Source organism: Gopherus evgoodei, chromosome 9 (assembly GCF_007399415.2).
Source record: "Gopherus evgoodei ecotype Sinaloan lineage chromosome 9, rGopEvg1_v1.p, whole genome shotgun sequence".
NCBI lineage: Eukaryota > Metazoa > Chordata > Testudines > Testudinidae > Gopherus > Gopherus evgoodei.
In genome coordinates this window covers 56810749-56833308 of record NC_044330.1, presented here as the reverse complement: position 1 = coordinate 56833308, position 22560 = coordinate 56810749, and the positions used below count along the sequence as shown (strand labels likewise).

The 22560-nt window shown below is 45.0% G+C and overlaps 1 protein-coding gene across 1 annotated transcript; it reads right to left on the bottom strand.

Annotated features, from left to right (window-relative positions):
• Nucleotides 1-19: 19 nt before the first annotated feature.
• DTYMK (deoxythymidylate kinase) lies at nucleotides 20-22551 on the bottom strand. Its single transcript, XM_030576635.1, has 5 exons — nucleotides 22228-22551; nucleotides 20436-20544; nucleotides 11052-11142; nucleotides 2741-2938; nucleotides 20-679 (listed from the first exon to the last, which is right to left on the bottom strand). Exons 1-5 carry the CDS (start codon nucleotides 22439-22441, stop codon nucleotides 569-571), a joined length of 723 nt encoding a protein of 240 aa, XP_030432495.1. The 5' UTR covers nucleotides 22442-22551; the 3' UTR covers nucleotides 20-568.
• Nucleotides 22552-22560: the final 9 nt, after the last annotated feature.

The following is a 22560-nucleotide window of genomic DNA, read 5'->3' as shown; positions in this document are numbered from 1 at the left end:
ACAAAAAAGGACACTAAAATAAAAGGCACTAATTTATTAGCAATACTTCCACAAATTAAGAGTTTGAGTTAGTATGTTAAATAAGTTATGGGAAGGGGAATCCCACAGGCATATGATTGTGGAAAATGACAGTTCTCTAAGTACAAATGTAGAAACCCTCTTTCCCCTTCTCTTGATTCACAACCCTATCTCCCCCACTTCAAGTCCCACTACCATAACTCATCATGGTAATTAGCCAAAAGTTCCACTTACAATTACTTGTTTTATACATTTTGTCATTGCTCCTGCACAAGGCTTGTGCCTGGACTATAGGACGATTTACAGAACAGTCTGCATTTATAAAATACATCAGGAAGATGGCTTGTAAGATCCAATTTACAGAGGAGGAGTTAGATAAAACCAGAGGTCTCCAAGGTATTTTTGGTCTATAAAAACAATGCTGTGATCTAAACTGCAGCTATTAAAGGTGAAGGAGTCAGTCTGAGGAAGATCTGTGAGATGCCAGTTCCCCTTCAATCAGATCTGGAGCAGAATATGCTGCAGGAAGAGGATGGAGTAAGAGCCAATTCTATTTCCAGAGTTCTCCTATGGGCTTATTCTGAACCTCCTGGATGGCCTCCTCAGTGAAAGACTTAATTTCATTATGCAACTCTTCAATGCTCTTCGAAGCATCAATTGTCTGTTTCCAAAATAAAAGCATTGCATTTAAAACATTTCCCAGTGCCCAATGCTTTCATCAGAGGAGAAAATAAGACTGATGTGTTTAGAAATGGGAAGCCATTGATTGTCCTGGACTTATTTCCATCATTTCCCCACTGTATTAAACCTTTTACGGCAGCTATCACAGAATATCAGGGTTGGAAGGGATTTCAGGTGGTCATCTAGTCCAACCCCCTGCTCAAAGCAGGACCAATTCCCAACTAAATCCCCAAATCCCTAAATGGTCCCCTCAAGGATTGAACTCACAACCCTGAGTTTAGCAGGCCAATGCTCAAACCACTGAGCTATCCCTCCCCCCTATTTCTATTCCAAATTCATGAATCGAGAATAGTCAGGCATGTTGAATTTTATCTCTTGTGCACAATTTCTGTCCTGGAATTGGCAAATACAGAAATTGAATGCAGGGAAGAACATCTAATGAGTGTGGAGAGGCATGAGGGAAAACAGACGACTATTAATGAACAGGATTTGTTAATGACAGAGGCTACTGGGCATCGGACCTAAGGTATTTTACAACCCCAGCTCTACAGAAATCTCCCAGAGAATACAAATTTGACTATTATTTGGACGAAATGTTAATCCTTCATTGGGTGTGCAAAACTTTTACCCTTGCCAGGGATGTGGGGTGGGAATATGTGAAGAGCTGAGTTTGACAGAAGTAATAGTATAGTGCTATCTAAGTGAGGTTCTTGAAACATAAATGAATTAAGCCTCATCTTACCCCGTAAGGTATAAAAATAATATCCCCATTTAGAGCTGGAGAAACTGGGACACACCAGTCTAGCTTTGCCTATCTTCCAATGTACCACCCATGTTGCAGGAGACTCTGTTAGGGCTTCATCTGTTTAACTGATTTTTGTAAAGAAGGGTTGTCAAATAAAGGAAACCTACTGTCAAAGTGAAACACCAATGTGCTAGTATCTATTAAACAGACATTCCAGATCACCATTAAGCCAGGAAATTATGGGGTTTTTGCAATTTGAAGCAAAACAGTTGAGCTTTAAAAGACAATTTGATGACTTTTCGCTCAAGTTGCTGCTCACTCATTACTACAAATCCATGGTAATTGGAAGGTCAACACCTTTCCATGGCTTTAGACTACTTAGACAAGGAGCAGAATGAAGTTAGCACTTGATGGATGAATTGTTACGAGATACAGATTTTGTTTCTTTATAAATGACCTAATCCTGGAACACACAATGGTAGAGATGGAAACTGGCAGGTTAACAGATGGGTTTAGAGTCGAGCTAAGTGAACAATTCACAGTAGTTTATCCAGCCTTGTTTTCTCCTCATCCACAAACAGATTGCAATTTCCTCAATGTATTTATTATTTGAAAGTATTCAACCTACTTTTAAATCTACAACTTGACTGTGAACAGTCCTCTGTGAATGGCTGATATTATTCTATCCAGTGATCACCTTTAACAGCTTACATATTGACTTTCTAAGAATATACAGACAGGTATTTTCAAAATCATTTTAGGAACACTTGACACTATCAATCTCTGTTCAGTGCTTCAGTGCTTAGAATTCTGTTCTGGAAAAACTGACATTTTGCTGATACTTGAGACTGGAACTCTAGCTGACTTGTAGATCCAGACCACAGAAATGCAGGTCACCATCTGCATGAATGGGAAGTCAGGTTTTCAATGCAGTTGTACATAAATTCTGTATTTTTAAAAATGTGGTTAATTAACAGTAGTTTAATATCTCCTGAAGTGATCACTTACTTTCTTGATCTAGTTTTATATCAAGCTTGATAGATTATTGTTCTAGTCATTCAAATGGTGAGTTGCAATTCCTGCATCCTACCTATATAAGAAGGTCAAGATGGCATCTCCCTGTGATTGTGCTACATTGTAGCAGTTTTGTCTTCACTGTTTAATTTCAAGGATTAGAAAACCCTTTATATTATACAACAGTTTTTCCTGGAAGGGGCTGTAAAGGATAAAATCTTGAGAAGTTTAGTTTTAATTCATTGACTCAGCTAGAGCCTTCCTGGAAGGTTATTCCCTTACCTTCCAATTTAAAGTCTTGTCCTTTATCAGATGGTAGTAGTTCTGTAGAACTTTCTCCTGGAAGGACCTGTTCTCATAGCGTTCATTTCCAAAGTCCCCTCGTTTTGCTGCCTCCAACGTGCTCAACTGAAGAAACAGGATCAAATCTGGCCTTGGAAGCCCTACATCAGGCTGTTTGCACCAATCCAAGGAGAAATTCTGTCCAAAGTGAGGAGAAATAAATCAGAGGTGGAAGAAAAATCAATGAAAATGAGAGAGCAGATCAGCAAGAGACAAGCAGGAAAAAGACTTGGGGAAAATGAACATCCACTGAAGAAGTAGTACTAACAAGTGGACCAGATTCTCACCTGGTGTAAATCTATGTAGCTCCATTGACTTCGAAGGAGCTATGCCAATTTACACCAGCTGACAATAGCCCAGTTTATGTGTACTAGAAAAGATACCCCAGATACTTATGACTTGATCTTCAGACGTGCTGTGCATCTGTAGCTCTCACTGAAGTCAACATGAACTACAGGTACTCAGCACCTTGGCAAATGAGATCACAGACACTTAAACACTGAGTCACTTTTTCAAATAATTAGAATCATAGAATATCAGGGTTGGAAGGGACCTCAGGAGGTCATCTAGTCCAACCCTGTGCTCAAAGCAGGACCAATCCCCAGACAGATTTTTGCCCCAGATCCCTAAATGGTCCCCTCAAGGATTGAACTCATAACCCTGGGTTTAGCAGGCCAATGCTCAAACCACTGAGAGACAGAAGGGCTACCCGGAGGGTCACAGTGAGCCTGTGAGGCTAGTGAAATCCACCAGGAAATGCGGAACCCACAGAGACAAGGACAGAGCTTTGTCACAACTGGTTTCAGGAGCGGCCTAATCGTTCACAGCGTGGTGGAAAAGAGGTTAAAAAAAGGTGCACTGGGGTTTTGGATTTTTTTGTTTGTTTGCTTTGTACCACAATGGAGAAGGTGGTAAGAGCTCTGGTACAAGCCACAGCAGCAGGCCACCTGTGTTCAGGCAATGGTGCAACAGAAATCTATGCGGCTACAGCAGGAAACCAATAAATTATTAATGGATCATGCGACCCAAGATCATGCCCTCTTCCGAGAGGTAGTGGACCAGCTAAAAATCCTCACCACCCAGGCCCGGGGGTCCGATAGGACACGAACCCTGAGGGCCACTGGTTGTCTGCCAAAGATGACGGAAGTTGACGTAGAGGCATATCTCCTCTCATTTGAAAGGACTGCTCAGCATGAGATGTGGCCCCAGGAGGAGTGGGCCAGCATTCTTGCCCCTTTTTTGTGCGGAGAGGCCCAGAAAGCCTACTTTGACTTACCTGCCATAGATGCCACTGACTATACCCGGCTGAAGGCAGAGATCAGGGGTGACGGCAGCGGTACGGGCCCAGAGGTCCAATGAGTGGAAGTATCAGGAGAAAAAAACCCTTGAGGTCCCAGCCATTCGACCTCATAAACCTCGCGAAGAAATGGTTGCAGCCCGAGGTGTGCAACCCAGACGAGATTTTGGAGACCCTGGTCATGGATCATTACATGTGAGGACTGCCACAGATTTCTGCAAATGGGTAGGCCAGAACGATCCATCCACCTATGACAAGATGATCATGCTGGTAGAAAGACGCATGACAGCCAGGGAATTGACCCAACCACCCAAGGAAGGCCCCTTTCGAAGCAAGCATCTGACCCTAACCTTGGAAGGTTGGGCAGCCAAACTCCTGGGGAGTCCTAGGTGGAAGAAGGGAGGGCGGAAAACCAGCAGGGACCCCAGAAGGAAAGGATTGGCCTGAGTGGGGGGAACCCTGGGACTAAACCCCCTAACTCCCAAGACAGGGGAGTGATTAGACGCAATTATAGATGTTATGCATGTGGGGAATGGGGACACATAGCAGCATAGTGTCCCAGCACTGAGGAGCCTATGCAATGCAACTTGGGGGGATCGGGAGGTTCTGTGCTCCCTTATCCACCTTGCAGGCGTCGCATTAGCCCCGCATAACTACACCAGGCCGGTGAAGATAAACGGAGCAGAGACTACAGTGCTTGTGGACTTTGGGAGTGCTATCACCCTTCTATCAGGCACGCTGGTAAAAAGTAGCCAGCGTGCAGCAGTGACGTGTGTGCAGGGGGCTGTGAGCCATTACCCCACCATCCCGGTGGAGACAGAGGTTCAGGGGAACCCTATTGAGGCGACAGTGGGCGTAGTTCCTAAACTCCCATATCCTGTAGTCATTGGGAGGGACTATCCAGAGTTTGATAATTTACTCCCCCCGGAGAGGCTGGAGGGAGGTGGGGACCCTGAGGGCAGCAAATCGTCGCCAGGGGAATGTCAATCCCTGATGTTCGCTGAGATTTCTCAAGATCTGTTCTCAGCTCCCTCCCAAAGACTCGGAAGACCGGAAAAAAAAAAAAAAAAAAAAAAAGAGGAAGGCTGCAAAAGCTTTGGGAACCCAGATCCTGACCCAGGGCCAGACGACCGCCCTAGTAGGCAGATGGACATGAGCAGCCATCAGAGAAATTACCACCACAGAAGATGAGCCAGAGGCTGGCCCCAGCTGTGACGGCAGAAAGCTATTGGAAGAAGCAGAAGCTGGCTCCTGGGAACTCCCAGGTTAGTTCTGGGAGACAGACTTTCAGGCAGGACCTGGCAGAGGACCCTAGATATGATAACGCTAGAAAAGAGGTGGCCAAGATAGATAGAATCCCTGTAGATGAGAAGGTCCAGGACCTTACTTTATAGTGAAGAAAGATCTACTGTACTGTGTGGTGCAAATGCAGGAGCAAGAAAATGCATCAACTTCTGGTGCCACAAAAACATCAAAAAGCCATATTGAGTCTCGCCCGCAGTCACCTATTTGGAGGACACCTAGGGGTAGAGAAAACCCATGCATGGATCCTGCAGAGGTTCTTCTGGCCAAGAGTACACGAAGATGTCCGGTGATACTGCACCTCTTGTCCAGAGTGTCAGCTACATAGCTCTTGTCCACACTTGTGGGCCCCTTTGATACTTCTTCCAATAATAGAGGTACCATTTGAGCGCATAGCCATGAATCTGGTTTGGCCCCTAGAGAAGACAGCTTGGGGCCACCAACATATGTTTGTTGTACTAAACTATGCAACCCAATAACCGGAAGCCATCCCCCTACGCAACACAGCTTCCAAGACAATAGCTGAGGAGCTAGTACAGATCTTAGCCCGGGTTGGGCTACCCAAGGAGATACAGACTGATCATGGGATCTCTTTCATGTCCAAGTTGATGAAAGATCTCTGTTCGCTGATCCACGTACAAGCCCTACGGCCCTCTGTATACCACCTGCAAACAGATGGCCTTGTGGAAAGGTTCAATAGGACCCTAGAGGCCATGATCAGGAAAGTGGTGAGCCGGGATGGGAAAGATTGGGATACCCTATTGCCTTACCTCATGTTTGCCATCCGGGAGGTTCCACAAGCCTCCACGAGTTTCTCTCCGTTCGAACTACTATACAGGCGCCACCCCTAGGACATATTGGATATAGCCAGAGAAGCCAAATCCCAGAAGGAACATAGTCGAGCATGTACTGCAGATAAGGGGTTGGATAGCCCCAGTTATGCCCATTGTACGGGACCACTTAGAGAAAGCACAGGAGACCCAACGAACCCATTATAACCACCAAGCAAAGCTTCAACGGTTCCAACCAGGGGAATCGAGTGATGGTCCTGATGCCCACAGCAAAAAGTAAACTGTTGGCCCAGTGGCAGGGACCCTACAAAGTGACCAAAGCCGTAGGGAGAGGTGAACTATAAGGTGCAGCAGCCAGGCTGCAGGAAACTGGAGCAAATTTACCACACCAATCTTCTAAAACTTTGGCACGATCGAGAGGCACACTCAGTCACCCAGGAGACCCTTCCTCAGGAGGTCAAGTATCAGAGGGGTAGCCATGTTAGTCTCTAGCCTAATTCTTGCTTGCATATTTATACCTGCCTCTGGAAATTTCCACTACATGCATCCGACGAAGCGGGTATTCACCCACGAAAGCTCATGCTCCAATACATCTGTTAGTCTATAAGGTGCCACAGGACTCTTTTGCTGCTTCCCAGGTGGATAACTTACATGAGCAAGTGAGGATATCACCCGACCTGACGCCAATCCAAAAGATCGAGGCAGCCAACATGATTAATTGCAACCGAGAAATGTTCTCTACAAAACCGGGGCGGACAACTGAGACCTATCCCAGCAGCCAAAAGAGAAGAAATCAAGGCTGAAGTAAAGAAAATGTTAGAATAAGGGGTTACTGAAGAATCTTACAGTCAGTGGTCCAGTCCAGCCTTTCTAGTGCCTAAACCTGATGGTACCACGAGATTCTGTAATGACTTTCGCCGACTGAATCAAGTATCCCAATTCGATGCACACTCCATACCACGCATTGACGAATTGGTTGACCGACTGGGTAGGATGACTATGAGCAGCCAATGTGATGCGGCTATGAAAAAAAGCTAGTGCATCAGGCAAGGTATTTCCAGTAGAGATAGGGCAGTGTTAGTGCCATTATACAAGGCACCGGTGAGCCCTCATCTAGAATACTGTGTGCAATTCTGGTCTTCCATGTGTAAGAGAGATGAATTCAAAATGGAATAGGTACAGAGAAGGGCTACTAGGGTAATCAAAGGAATGGAGAACATACCTTACAGAGGAGACTTTAGGAGCTTGGCTTGTTTAGCATAACCCAAACAAAGGCTGAGGGGAGATATGATTATCCCTCTGGATTTATAGAGAGCAAACACCAGGAAGGGAGAGGAGTTATTTAAGTTAAAGGCCAAGGTGGACACAAGAATATGTGGCTATAAATGGCCATCAACAAGTTTAGGCTTGAAATATGCGAAGGTTTCTAACCATTAGAGGAGAGAAGTTCTGGAACAGCCTTCCAAGGGGAGCAGTAGGAGCAAAATCCTAAATGGTGTCAAGACTGAACTCAATAAGTTTATGGAAGGAGTGGTATGCTGAGGTTGCCTATAATGGCATGTAGCTGTTCTGCAACTGCTAGTAACAAATCTCTCCCAGGGCTGGAGATGGGACACTACTAGATAGTAAAGGCTCTGAGTTACTACAGTGAATTCTTTTTCAGGAGACTGGCTGGTGGGTCTTACCCACATGCTCAGGGTCTAACTGATTGCCATGTTTGGGATCAGAAAAGAATTCCCCCCCAGTCAGATATGCAGAGACTTTGGGGAATTTTCACCTTCCTTTGAAGCATGGGTCACAGGTGAAACTAGAGTAAATGGTGGATTCTCTGCAACTTGAAGTCTTTAAATCACGATTTGAAAACTTCAGTACCTCAGTCAGACATTATGGTTCTGTTATAGGAATGGGTGGGTGAGGTTCTGTGATGTGCAGGAGGTCAGACTAACTGATCACAATGATCCATTCTGGCCTTGAAGTCTGAGTCGCTAAAGATGGTAGAAAGCCAATTCGTTAAACCTACAAAGCTTTTGCAACTCATTTACAAATATAAATCCTTTCATTAATCTCCTTTAAGATTCCAGGGCTAGAGGCAAATTCTTAAATAGCCTCCAATTTCTCTGGGCTAGTAGAGCAGATGAAGGTCTTGAATGAACCAATCTTCTAAGCAGAAGTGAGTAGTAATTACCATGAATTAGGGCTGTCAAGCAATTAAAAAAATTAATCGTGATTAATCGTACTGTTAAACAATAGAATACCATTTACACTTCTACCCCGATATAACGCGGTCCTCGGGAGACAAAATATCTCATCGTGTTATAGATGACACTGTGTTATATCACCCTTGCTTTGCCTCCCCCGTTCCTTGTTCCCTGACCGCCCCCTCCAAAGACCCCGGTCCCTAATCACCCCCAAGACCCCACCCCCTACCCAACCCCCCTGTCCCCTGACTGCTCTGACCCCTATCCACCCCCCACCTCCTGACTGGCACTCACCGGCAGCAGTGGGAAGTGGGGTAGCTCGGCCCCATACCGCTCCACTCTGCCAGCTCCCAGCTGTGGCACTCCGCTTCCCACCACTGGAGAGTGCAGGGAGGTTGGGGAAAGGATGCCCCCCGTATTCACTTGCCGCAGGCCTCATCTGGAGTACTGTGTCCGGTTTTGGGCCCCACGCTGTCACAGGCCCAAGGACTCCCAAGGGGAGGCAAATCAGCATTGTATGTTGCTAACGCGGCTGCAAGCACCGTAAGGCATTTCCAGGGAAGGTGAAAGGTGTGAGTGTGAAATGGAAGATTCCTTTGCAGGTTGCAAGAGGCCAAGAGGGGGAAGGAGGAAGAGAGCAGAGAATGGGTTAACTCGACACTTTAGCTAGCTCCGTGTGAAGATAAGACACTGGCCCCGATCCAAGGTAATGGGCTGGACGAGAAATCTGGAGCTGCCCAGCTGTGAGAAGAGGAGAACTAAGTTGAGGAGGGCTGCAGAGATAGCAGTGAGAACAGTGAGAGTGAATTAGATGGCAAAGATCAACGGGGGGAAAACAAAGTCTCTGGAGCTGGTGTGTTCTGGAAAGCCGAGGAGGCTACAGCGAGCCGGTTTGGACTGGTACAAAGAGCACCAGTAACAGAGGGCCCTAAAACGAAAACACCCCAAAAGAACCCAGGACTTAAAAACCCTCCCAAGAGCCAAAGCAAGTCGGAGATCACAGCGGACACTAGACGACCCGTTCACGGTACAAGAACTCCCATTCACCCTTCCGCCTCTTCTTCTTACGTTACATCCAGGCTTGGCCAGCCTCGAGTCATGCATGTGTGAATATGAAAGTGGGTTAGGGCTGGGGTACTAACGCTTTCTTTTTTCTTTTGTATGACGTGGGAGAAGTCCCAACACTCACCGCTGTTATTTTATTAATAAAGCTTTAAAACTTAAGACACTTGGTGTGCTCCGTCATCTCCTCCCCTAAAGATCCTGTGGCCTCAGCCTGATCACTTGACACCCTGGACAGACTGGTAAGAGAAATCTGTCACAACACTACATAAAGGATGTGGAAAAACTGGAAACAGTCCAGCGGGAGGGCAACTAAAATGATTAGGGGGCTAGAGCACATGACTTATAAGGAGAGGCTGAGGGAACTGGGATTTAGTTGGCAGAAGAAAAGAATGAGGGGGGATTTGATTGTTGCTTTCAACTACCTGAAAGGGGGTTCGAAAGAGGATGCATCTAAATTGTTCTCAGTGGTCCCAGATGACAGAACAAGGAGTAATGGTCTCAAGCTACAGTGAGGGAGGTTTAGGTTGGATATTAGGGAAAAGTTTTTCAATTGGAGGGTGGTGAAGCACTGGAATGGGTTACCTAGGGAAGTGGTGGAATCTCCTTCCTTAGAGGTTTTTAAGGTCAGGCTTGACAAAGCCCTGGCTGGGATGATTTAGTTGGGGATTGGTCCTGCTTTGAGCAAGGGGTTGGACTAGATGACCTCCTGCGGTCCCTTCCAACCCTGATATTCTATGACATGCGTCCATGCTGATGAAGGGTTCTGCTAGATAACGATCCAAAGCAGAGCAGACCAATGCATGTTCAGTTTCATCATCTGAGTCAGAAGGTTGATCTTCTTTGGTGGTTCGGGTTCTGTAGTTTCCGCATCTGAGTGTTCCTCTCTTTAGACTTCTGAAAGCATTTTCCACACCTCATCCCTCTCATATTGTGGAGAGCACTTCAGATTCTTAAACCTTGGGTCAAGTGATGCAGCCATTTTTGGAAATCTCACATTTGTACCTTCTTTGCATTTTGTCAAATCTGCAGTGACGGTGTTCGTAAATTAAACGTGCTGGGTCATCATCCAAGACTGCTATAACATGAAATATATGGTGGAATGTGTGTAAAACAGCAGGAAATACACAATTCTCCTCCAAGGAGTTCATTTACAAATTTAAACGATCATCATCAGCATGGAACGGTGACTGAAGCATGATGGGGCATACAAATGTTTAGCATATCTGGCACTTAAATACCCTGCAATACCAGCTACAAAGTGCCATGCTAATGCCTGTTCTCACTTTCAGGTGACAGTGTAAATAAGAAGCAGGCAGCAGTATTGCCTGTAAATGTAAACGAACTTGTTTGTCTTACCAATTGGCTGGACAAGAAGTAGGACTGAGTGGACTTGTAGGCTCTAAAGATTTACATTGTTTTGTTTTTCAGTGCAGTTATGTAAGAAAAAAAATCTGCATTTCTAAGTTACACTTTCAAGCTAAAGATTGCCCTACAGTACTTGTATGAGGTGAACTGAAAAATACTATTTATTTTGTTTATCATTTTTACAGTGCCCTCCCAATTAGACACAGGCACTGCCTTTCTGTTCATCCACTCACCTCTTTGGCACTTGTGAAGGCCACCCCGGAAAAGGCATATCTGTCCACCACTAGAGTGATGCCTTGATTTAACTTCTTTTTCATCAATGGCCTGAACAACAAAGAAAAGACATGTCATACTCCATTATACCCAGGCAGAAATGCAAAGAATTCAACACAGAGGACACAGCGGGTGGGCCCTTTTCAATAGTTGATGCACTTGGTTATAGTGATCTCCAGCAACTGAGGGGTTAGAGTAGTTTGTCAGTCAAGGCTGTGATTTTTGTTTATAAGCTTTGTCACCCACAGTTTCTCAACGCTCTAAAAATCTCCCCCAACCTTGTTGCATCACTATCCTTCCAGCCAAGGAGGAATGGATGGGACTCTTTTCAGAGACAAATAGTGCTGCAAGATGGGTGCTTGCTATGGCTGCTGCTGCCTGAAATAGTGCTACTTTCATCCTGCCCTTTATTAGGAGCTGAGCAAATAACCTCCCATCACCCAGCATAAAAAGCAAGTTTCAGAGCCACTAGTCCCAAGTCTCCTGCATGGTAATGCAGAGCACTACTTCATCCAGTTAAATGACCTAGGGACAGAGTCACAGCCAAGCTGAAAGTATCCACAGTTGGGACCAAATGAATGGTTTAGTTCAATTTTTCTATTTAGTGTAGCAGATACAATAAGGACTGTGTCTCTTGGGCAAGAAATCACTTGAGCGTCACCCAAAATGGACAATAATGTGTCAAGACTCATGCATTTGTCTTCCGTGCGAGAATTCAGGAATGTTCCCGATCTGCTTGGCATTAGTAAAGATGAACTACCACCATCATCAGCAGAGAAGCCTTTGGAAAATGCAGCTTTTTAAAAGTGAAACATATTTTCTATTTTACAGATTTCCAGCTAACAGCACTACTTTCCACAAATTTATACCATTACACTTGTAAAGGTCTGGTTTGGCTAAAATCCTACATCATTCTACCATTTATTGCTCAAAAGGAGTAGCATCCACGTTGAACTGTTAATAGGAGATCGTATTAAAGGCAGTACCCACTCTCTGTAATAAACAGCGTAGTGCATACTTCATCATAAAGCAAGAGAGCTGAAGCTTAACTTGAAAAATGAAGGGAAGAACACCAGTTCTTTAAGAGCATCTCAGCAGCAAGAGATTTAGTGAGACTACACTCTAAGGCCTCAATTCTGCAATTCATCCATGTGAGAGCAGGGACTAAGAATGTTTCACCCTCTGATGCCAGGAAGCAGACATGGGGGCTGATTCTGAGACTTCTCACACAACATTAATTTTGAGGGGAGTTAAGGGGCCTCAGTGTGATGGGCTGGGTCACAGAAACCTTGTAACTGCCACCTGATGTGCTGGGATTACTTCTAAACTAGTTTTCCCTGGCAGCTTAGAACTTTAGTATCTTGCCTGGTTGTGCCAGACATGATAGCCTGCTACAAACACAGACCCAGGGCTGAACCACATCTACCAGAAGCTGCAGCCTTAACTGAAAACAGCTTAAGAAGTACTCCTGTCTCCAACACTCAGATACCCAGCTCCCAATGGGGTCCAAACCCCAAATAAATCCGTTTTACTCTGAATAAAGCTTATATAGGGTAAACTCATAAACTGTCCATCTTCTATAACACTCATAGAAAGATATGCACAGCTGTTTGCTCCCCCATGTATTAGTCACTTACTCTGGGTTAATAAATAAGTAAAAAGTGGTTTTATTAAATATAAAAAGTAGGATTTAAATGGTTCCAAGTAATGACAGAACAAAGTAAATTATCAAACAAAATAAAATAACACACACAAGTCTAAGCCTAATACAGTAGGAAACTAAATGCAGGTAAATCTCACCCTCAGAGATGTTCTTTTACAGACTAAACTTCCTCATAGTCTGGGTCCAGCAATCGCTCACACCCCTGTAATTACTGTCCTTTGTTCCAGTTTCTTTCAGGCATCCTTTGGGGTGGAGAGGCTATCTCTTGAGCCAGCTGAAGACAAAATGGAGGGGTTTCCAGGGGCTTCTATAGGCTCTCTTGTGGGTGGAAACCCCTCTCTCCCCACTTTAGAATCACAGCTACAAGATGGAGTTTTGGAGTCACATGGGCAAGTCACATGTCCACACATGACTCAGTTCTCTAGAGGCCGACGCCAATGCTCACATGTTAGCCCGAACATTCCCAGAAAAGCTCAGATGTGGACTGGCATCTATCAAGGTCCATTGTTAGCTAAGTACTCCCAATTACTTGAATAACCCCTTCACACTTTGTTGACCAAATCTGCCTTAGGTGCTTCCTACAGCAAACTTTAAATACAAGCATAGAGCCAACACTCATAATTTCAGATATAACAATGATACATGCATACAAATAGGATGAATACATTCAGTAGAACATAACCTTTGCAAAGATATGTTACATGACATATCTAGCATAAAACATTCCAGGTATGTCATATTTACACTCATAAGCATATTTCTATAAAGCATTATGGGGTGCAATGTCACACTCAGCACATAGAAAATCAGGTCAGATCCTGTAACAAGCTCTCCACTGGTGGACCTAATGCATGTCCAGAGACACTCTGCAATCAGTGGGCCTCCATACAAGTGCCAGTGTCTGCCTGCGCAGAACTCACTGCAGCCTTGGTGCCTTATTTCAGTGCAAATGTAGGCACCAAAGTTTGGAAGTTTTAGCCTGGGGGAGTTTGTTCCAGAGAGGTGTTAAGCACCTGTTACTCTCACTGAAGTTCTAATGAGAGAGGTCAGCATCAAGCCATAAGCTTGAAATAGCATTTGTTAGGTGGGAGAGCAGTGAACTGCTCACAAGTAAGTAGTTCTTACATTTTCTTCTTATATATGGATGTTGAAGCAGAAAGCCTGGGCCACTCCCACCCTCCTTAAATCACTTAGAAGTTTCATCACAATTTCCCTTGATTAAAGTTTAGGGAGTATGACTCAATCAGAAGTCCTAGGGACTGGTCAGAATCACGTTGAATGTTGTTAACCATGTATTTTGAATTTTATCATCATACAGGACAGTAGCAGAATACATGATTTAGAAGGGAAATGTCATTTTTTAATTGCATGAAAAACACAAAATCCATGCCCTAGCGCCTTACAACTATGCCACTTATGCCAAGCTCCACTGGGAGAAGCTGTGGTTCTCTGTTGCTACAATAGAGTCACATTTACTCACTCAGTGCTCTTCTCTGAGCTCAATCCACCCTGTAATTGTTGCTGTTCCCTCTACTTAAGACCAGGCAGAGGAAATTCACCAATAGACCTGGAAACATTGAAGAAATATTCCCACACCAGAGGCAAGTATCTGCCTCCCTCCTTCCAAAGGGGGAAAAAACAAACAAACAAACAAAAATTAACAGACTAGATCAGGGATTCAGAACAGATGCTCTGCTCAGAACACAGGCATGTTATCCCTATAGTTTAGAGGGCTATAAATATAAAATACAAATCAAGAAATCATGTGAACCCAAGATTACGAATACTGTGTGAGAAATCTAAATCAGTCTTGTTGGTATGGCAAATTCAGAGCTGGAGAAATGCGTTCCACATCAGTCTCTGTGCCTTCAGCTACAACATTAGGAAAAGCATGAAGACTTTCTTATATTTAGCATGAATTAATTTAGTGCTCATAAAGAGATGGATTTCTAATTCTAGCCTAATTCAAGATGATGCTAGCAGATGCTTCAGTACACCTCAATCCTAACCTAAAGCACTCTTAATTCTATTCCAGGCTGCTCTTAAGAATGCCAATCAGATCATATCGGGAGATAACTTTGTGATACACACAGAAGTGGGAAGGAAGAGGAGACTACCAAATTCACTTTCACTTATAGTTGAGCTTTTAATTAAGTTTTCAAGAGATTACCAAGGTAACATGTTAATCCACTGTGTAACCTCATGTAAGGTCTTTGAGGCCTTTTTCTGCAGCCATGTAAGGAGAGCAGTAGTTATGAGCCAAGAAGCAGAGTCACACCCTCACCTTCCTTTTAAGTTATATCAAAACAATGTAATATCGGGCTGTTAAGAAGGCACCCCTACTAATAGTACCCACCATACCAGATAAGCAAGGAATCTCTTAAGATGTTTAAAGAAAATTCTGTCTGGCAAGGAATCACTTATCAACAGTTTGGGTGAAATCTCTACCTCTTTACTGTTTTGCCTTTATGATCCCTACTTCTCTATTGTTTATCTGTATGGTTTCTGTCTGTTACATAACTAATTTTGCTAGATGTAAATCAACTATGGTGGTGGGGTGTGATTGGTTAAAGATTTTTTCATAATGGGCTAGGATTGGTGAAAGATATGGTTTTGTAGTACTTTAGTTTAAAATGATTGGTTAAGGCACAGCTAAGCAGGACTCAAGTTTCATTATATAAACTGGGGTCCAAAAGGAAGTTCTTTGGAACCAGTTCTTTTGGATACCTGCCAGATCTCAACAGCCTGCCAATCACACCATGCAGAAGCTGGAGTCCCCGGATGACCTGATCCTGACTGGCCATCAGGAAAAGTTTATCTTCCTTCTTGGGAGTGGTGAGCATTGTATTCATAGCATTCTGTTTTGGTGGTGGTTAATAAATAGAGGTTAAGGATATTACTGTGTAAGGCTCTTTCACTGGTAAAAGACCACACAAATCCACAGAAGAGTACACCCTAAGCCCCAGGAATTGGGTATGGGTGGCCCTGAGCCCCAGGAACTGGCTAAAGGTAGGTGCCTTTTGCCTGGAGCTCTAGGAACTGGGAAAGGGTGGAGGTGCCTAAATCAATCAGATTATGCCTTGAGACCTAGGAACTGGTTAAAGGTGGGTGCCTTAGAGAGTGGGTGCAGGTAACCAACGTAGTGGAGAATGCAGGCAGCCTGTGGTCATTTGGACTGAACTGATAGAGCTTCACACAGAGAATAACTGTAGAAAAGTAATAGCAGCAGAATACATATGCATTTAGTCAATAAGGGCCGCTACCTACTTGACAGAATGACCATTCTGAAGCTTCAGGAGGGAACAAAGAAAAGGAGCAGGAGGGGTGAGGGTTAGCTGAAAAGCCCAACTTCTTTGCTAAATGGGTAGCAGAACAAGGTCCATGCCCGGGGGGACAAGATTCTTTCCAGGGGAGGGATGTCCTTGAGTCTGCTTGTAAGGGGTTTAAAGTAGGGCCGTTGATTAATCACAGTTAACTCACACGATTAACTAAAACAAATTAATCATGATTAATTGCACTGTTAAGCAATAGAATACCAACTGAAATGTATAAATATTTTTGGATTTTTTTTTACATTTTCAAATATATCGTTTTCAATTACAGCACAATACAAGTGTATTCACTTTATATTTTGTATTACAAATATCTGCTCTGTAAAAAACAAATATTTTTCAATTCACCGTATACAAGTACTGTAATGAAATCTTTTTATCATGAAAGTGCAACTTACAAATGTAGTGGTTTTCCGTTAGGTAACTGCACTCAAAAAACAAAACAATATAAAACTTTAGAGCCTATAAGTCCACTCAGTCCTACTTTTGGGCAGTCAATTGCTAAGACAAACAAGTTTGTTTATATTTACGGGATATAATGCTACCCACTTCTTAATTACAATGTTTTCTGAAAGTGAAAACAGGCTGTCGCATGGCACTGTTGTAGCTGGCACTGCAACATTTACATGCCAGATGTGCTAAAGATTCATATGCCTCTTCATGCTTTGGCCATCATTCCAGAGGACATGCTTCCATGCTGATGATGCTCGTTAAAAAAAAGTGTTAATTAAATTTGTGACTGAACTCCTCAAGGAAGAATTGTATATTTCCTGCTCTGTTTTACACACATTCCGCCATATATTTCATGTTATAGCAGTCTCAGATGATGACCCAGCACATTTTGTTCGTTTTAAGAACACTTTCACTGCAAATTTGATAAAATGCAAAAAAAGATACCAATGTGAAATTTCTACAGATAGCTACAGCACTGGACCCAAAATTAAAGAATCTGAAGTGCCTTCTAAAAATCTGAGAGGGATGAGATGTGGTGCATGCTCTTAGAAGTCTTAAAAAGAGCAACAGTCTGATGTGGAAACTACAAAACCCACCAAAAAAAAAAAAAAAATCAACCTTCTGCTGGTGGCATCTGACTGAGATGATGTAAATGAACATGCATCAATCCGCACTTCTTTGGATTGTTATTGAGAAGAACCTGTCATCAGCATGTCCTCTGGAATGGTAGTTGAAGTATTAAGGGACATATGAATCTTTAGTGCATCTGGCATGTAAATATCTTGTGATGCCAGCTACAACAGTGCCATGCAAACGACTGTTCTCACTTTCAGGTGACATAGTACTGCCTGCTTCTTGTTTACAATCTTCTGCGAATGTAAACAAACTTTTTATCTGAGCGACTGGCTGAACAAGAAGTAGGACTGAGTGGACTTTTAGGCTCTAAAGTTTTACGTTGTTTCATTTTTTAATGCAGATTATTTTATACATAATTCTACATTTGTAGGTTCAACTTTCATGATAAAGAGATTGCACTACAGTACTTGTATTAGGTGAATAGAAAAATGCTATATATTTTGGTTTTTTACGGTGCAAATACTTTTAGTCAAAAATAAATATAAAGAGATCACTGTACACTTTGTATTCTGTGTTGTAATTGAAATCAATATATTTGAAAATGTAGAAAACAACCAAAAATATTTAAATAAATAGCATTCTATTCTTGTTTAATCGTGCAATTAATTTGTTTAATCGCTTGACAGCCCTAGTTTAAAGCATTCTGTAAACACATGAAGCAAAAACCAAAGAAAAAACTATATCAAAGCAGCAGCAGCATGGGCATTATGGAAAGCTGTCACTAATCTTTCAGCCTGGTAGCACTCCAGGAAAGACAACTGGAGGATTACAAATTAGAGTTGGATATAGTCAGTGATAAGCTGCCAAAATCTTAACAACCGGTTCCCTATAAAAAGTTCTGATTTAAGGGGGGGGAGGGGCCAGGGAGACATACTCGTGGGGCCGGAGGCCCCTGCAGGGTCTGGGGCAAATTGCCCCACTTGCCCTTCCCCCCCCTGCGGCCCCAGAGCTCGCAGCTCCCCGCCCCCTTACCTTGCCGGCAGCCCAGAGCTCAGCTGGCCATGCTGAGGCTCTGCGGGGTAGGGGAAGCAGAGGAGAGCTCAGGGGAGACATCCTCATGGGGCCAATTGGGGCCTGGGCCAATTGCCCCACTTGCCTCCTCCTCTCCCCTCTGGCCAGCCCTGGAGCTTGCAGCAATCCCCTCCCACCTAGCCAGGCCACTCAAAAAGCAGCAGCAGGACGACTCCCGAGCTCAGCTGAGCTGCCTAGCTGGTGCCGGCGGCTGGCTATGCTGCAGCTGGGGGGAAAGAGAAGGAAGGGCCCAGGGAGCCGGAGCCTCAGCCTCCCCAGCTGGGAATCCTGGGAGCAACAGGATGGTCTGGCCCGTGGACCGGAGTTCTTTGCCCACCTCCTGGCCCTTTAACAATTGGTTCTCCATGGAGGTCTAATTTTAGCAACCTGTTCTTGAGAACCTGTGGGAACCAGCTCCAGCTCACCACTGGATATAGTTAAGGATAATTTGGCTCAGTATAAGGCACCGCAGTGTGCCAGTGCAGCTTCAGCATTACAAAATGCAACAGACCTATAGGCCAAAACAGGAGAGTGTGAACATTTAAAAATGAAAGGAGAAAAACTGATTGGAGAAGTATCTACATTGCAAATGAAACTAAGGGATGCTCAGGCAGCTGTCAGAACAATGTTATAAGAAAATAAGGCTTGGGCCCAGATAAACAGTGACCAGGTACAGGCAGATGCTCAGTTATTGGGACCCCTAGAAAGGAAACTGTGTCTGGACTGGATGGTGAAGGTGTTGGCACAACCTGCATGGAGGCCAGCAGATTATGAGGTTTTACCCCAGGCCTGCACTAGTGCTTCTGACTGCGCAGTAATAAGGACTGCTGAGGAGCGGTTAGGTGCAAACGGTGTTCTTGCTACCAGATGGGACTGGGTGAAAAATAATAAAGAAAGCAATGTTGGACAGACAACAGGGGAAATTGTTCCATGTAAAAGAACAAGGCCTCTGTGAGTCCCCAGAATGGTGTGTCATTAAAAAGGCAATACTGGCCATGGCTGCTGGGTTTGTGCCAATAGTAACTGGAACCCAACTGGATTTCAATGCTTTAGCTTTTAAGACTGCATTGATAGACGGTTTGAATTAAAAAATGAAGGTGAATTTAGGACCCACAGATCCAGCTAGTGGGTACCCCGAATTAAAACAGGACATTTTTCTAGCAGCTATAGTTTTTCAAGATCCGCTGGGACAATCAGAAGAAGGAATTGACAGAAAAATGGAACCTGTCCAGGCGGTAACTTTTGCCAACAAAAGGCCCCCAGATCTTCAAGGGGAAAAGGGACCCGATGCACCATAGCATGTTAGAGGAAGAGAACAGGGAGGTGCAAGGGACAGCAGAGGAACAAGAGGAAGAAATGGATATGTGTATCAGATGCAGTACAGAGAATGCATAGGAGATGCACATGGGGAACGAAGGCATGGAGGAAGCTCATGATGGCAGGAGAACCTAAAGAGAAATGGGATGGGAAGCCCACAAGTGAATTATTGCAGAAGGTTGTCCAGTTAGAAAGGCAAGAGGAATTGACTGACAGGGCTCCTGTAACTTCCATAATGGACTCTGTATCGTTGGTGCCACCCCAATATTGGTGCCTGCCTCCTCGGACTTCCCCTGAGGTGGTGGCCCAACTACAGCTATCCCTTGGGATAGCTCAGCAGTTTGAGCATTGGCGAGCTAAACCCAGGGTTGTGAGTTCAATTCTTGAGGGGGCCACTTAGGGATCTGGGCAAAATCAGTACTTGGTCCTGCTAGTGAAGGCAGGGGGCTGGACTCGATGACCTTTCGAGGTCCCTTCCAGTTTTAGGAGATTGGTATATCTCCAATTATAAAAAAAACAGTATGACAAGTGGGGGCATCCCACTGTAGGTGCAATAAAGGGGAGATTTGGGAAACAAACATGCCCCATAATGTTAATTGACACAGGTGCATCAGTATGTGTGCTTGGAGAGCAGTGGCTTCCCAGGGATGCTTTGGAAACCAAAAATTCAGCACAATTAATATCCTATACAGGGGAGACAATGAAAGCATTTATCACAAGACCAATCCTGACCTGTATAGGAAATCAGGAGTCATGGGTAAATATTGTTTTCAGAAGCAGGATCAAATTGGGAATGGGGCTGCCTAAATCAACTGGGTTATGCCTTCAGCTCTAGGAACTGGGTAAAGGTGGGTGCCCTAAAGTGTGCAGGTAATACTCAGGATTCAAAGCTATGCACATTACTTTAAAACTCAAAAAAGAATTATATTTACACTTGTTCCCAGCGGTTAGCAGAGAAAAGCAGATGCACTGTGTGGTCCTCCAAATTGCTCTTGTTCTCCAAGTAGGAGCTAATTAGCCGTCCAATTTCTGTTGTTCTGTCTGTAAGAAAGAGTACAAGAACAAATCTGGTGAGTTATGCAGTCTCTTGCTTCAGTTACTGTGCAATATGACTTAAGATTTACTCCATGTACAAATTCCATGGAAGAAATATTTTAAACCCAAAACTAAAAACCAGTCATCCTTGGACATACATACTGCTTTTCTGAAAATCCAACTATTCAACTTTTAAAAATTGCTACGCAAAGAGAATTTTCAAGTTGCAATGGAAACAAACCAAAAACCAGGAGGTGCCATAATATGGGAAGCACAACCTCAATGGCAGAGTAAAAATAAAAGGAGTAAATGTAGGGAAACGTGACAGAAAAGCCATGCATCCTGGCCTTTCTAGTGTGGCAATAGATTCCCACCACAAAGGGTTCACTGTGACAGCCAAGGAACCATGCAACACCACAGCTGAGAATGCAGCTACAGGTATCAGTGTTACATTCTCCAGTGTTTTCAGATGCCTCTCCCCAAATGGAAGGGGGGCATACCCCAGGACAAAGCAAACACTAACTATGAAGATGTATACCTTTAAGATGACTAGACCTCAAACTGTACATGGCAGGCATGAAAGGGAGGGCAAGACACAGCACCAATGGTTTTATTTTCCTGAAGAGACACCTAGCTTTCAAACTTTGGGGAACACTGCTTACTGGAAAGCCACAGCAATCACCAGCCCTTGGTGTGCACCCTTCAGGGCCCCCCACCCCTTGTCAGAGGGCTACATAGGGCGGCCCCACCCTGCATCAGTGGAGTTAATGTTGCTAACACCTCCCTCAACTTCCCCTCCCCCATCAGTGAGGATAGTGGTGTCTCCCCGCCAGGGCCGGCTTTAGGAAGTGCGAGGCCCAATTTGAACAGTTTTGACGGGGCCCTGGCAGGGATGACTGAAAAACAAAAGCAAAAACAAAACAAAACAAAAAAATGTAAAAAAAACATGTGGGGCTTGTACTCAGTGGGCAGTGCCCCGAGTCTTCAGTGGCACTTTGGCGGTGTGTCCTTCACTCGCTCCAGGTCTTTGGTGGCACTGAAGGACCTGCCACCGAAGTGCTGCTGAAGACCCAGATTAAGCAAAGGTCCAGCCGCTGAAATGCTGCTGAAGACCTGGAGCGAGCGAAGGACCTGTCGCTGAAGTGCTGCTGAAGACCTGAAGGAAGCACCTCCAAGTGAGTAAAAATTAAAAAGGCGCCTCTAGAAAGGGAAGGGATTCTCACTGGGTGCAGGGCCCTCTTAGGCGCTGGGCCCGATTTGGGGGAATTGGTGGAATAGGCCTAAAGTCGGCCCTGCTCCCCGCTCCATGTCACAGGGGTTAGCAATGTCCCCTGTCCCCTCCATGTCACTGAGATTGGCGGTGACCCGTCATGGCGGTAACGGTGCCCCACCCTTCCCTCCATGTCATGGGGGTTGGCAGCATTCCCACAATTGCAAGGGTTATTGTTGCCCCACACTTCCCTTTCATGTCACTTGGCTTGGCAGTGCCCACCCACCTGTAGTACCCCCATCACGGGGGTTGGTGGTGCTCTCCACCTGCCCTCCCTTCCATGTCACCGGGGTAACGGTGCCCCCGACCTCCCCAGGGTTAGCGGTGCCCCCCAACCCGATCCATATCACGGAGGTTGGGGACGGCAGGGCGCGGGGGGGCGCATAAAAGGGGGGGAAGGGGCAGGCTCCCCCCGGTACCCGGGAATCGCAGGAGTTCGGCGAGGTGCCCAGATGCCCGCAGCGCTTCCACCAGCCTCCGGCTCTGCGTGGTCTTCCCGGTCCGGTCCACCCCCTCCAGTACCACCAGCGCCCCGCGTCTGCACGCCATGGCCAGGGCGGCACGCGCCACAACCGTTACCACTCCCGAAGAAACAGGCGCGGGTAGGACGAGCGTCCGCTTCCGGAGAACCATAGAGAGCCACGCGGGCACAGTTTGGACAGCAGGGGCTGCCTAAGGCCTCCAAGTCCGCCAAGGCGGAGCCCCACCCGCTGCTCCACCCCATCTGCCTAGCCCCGCCGGGGGGCAAGAGC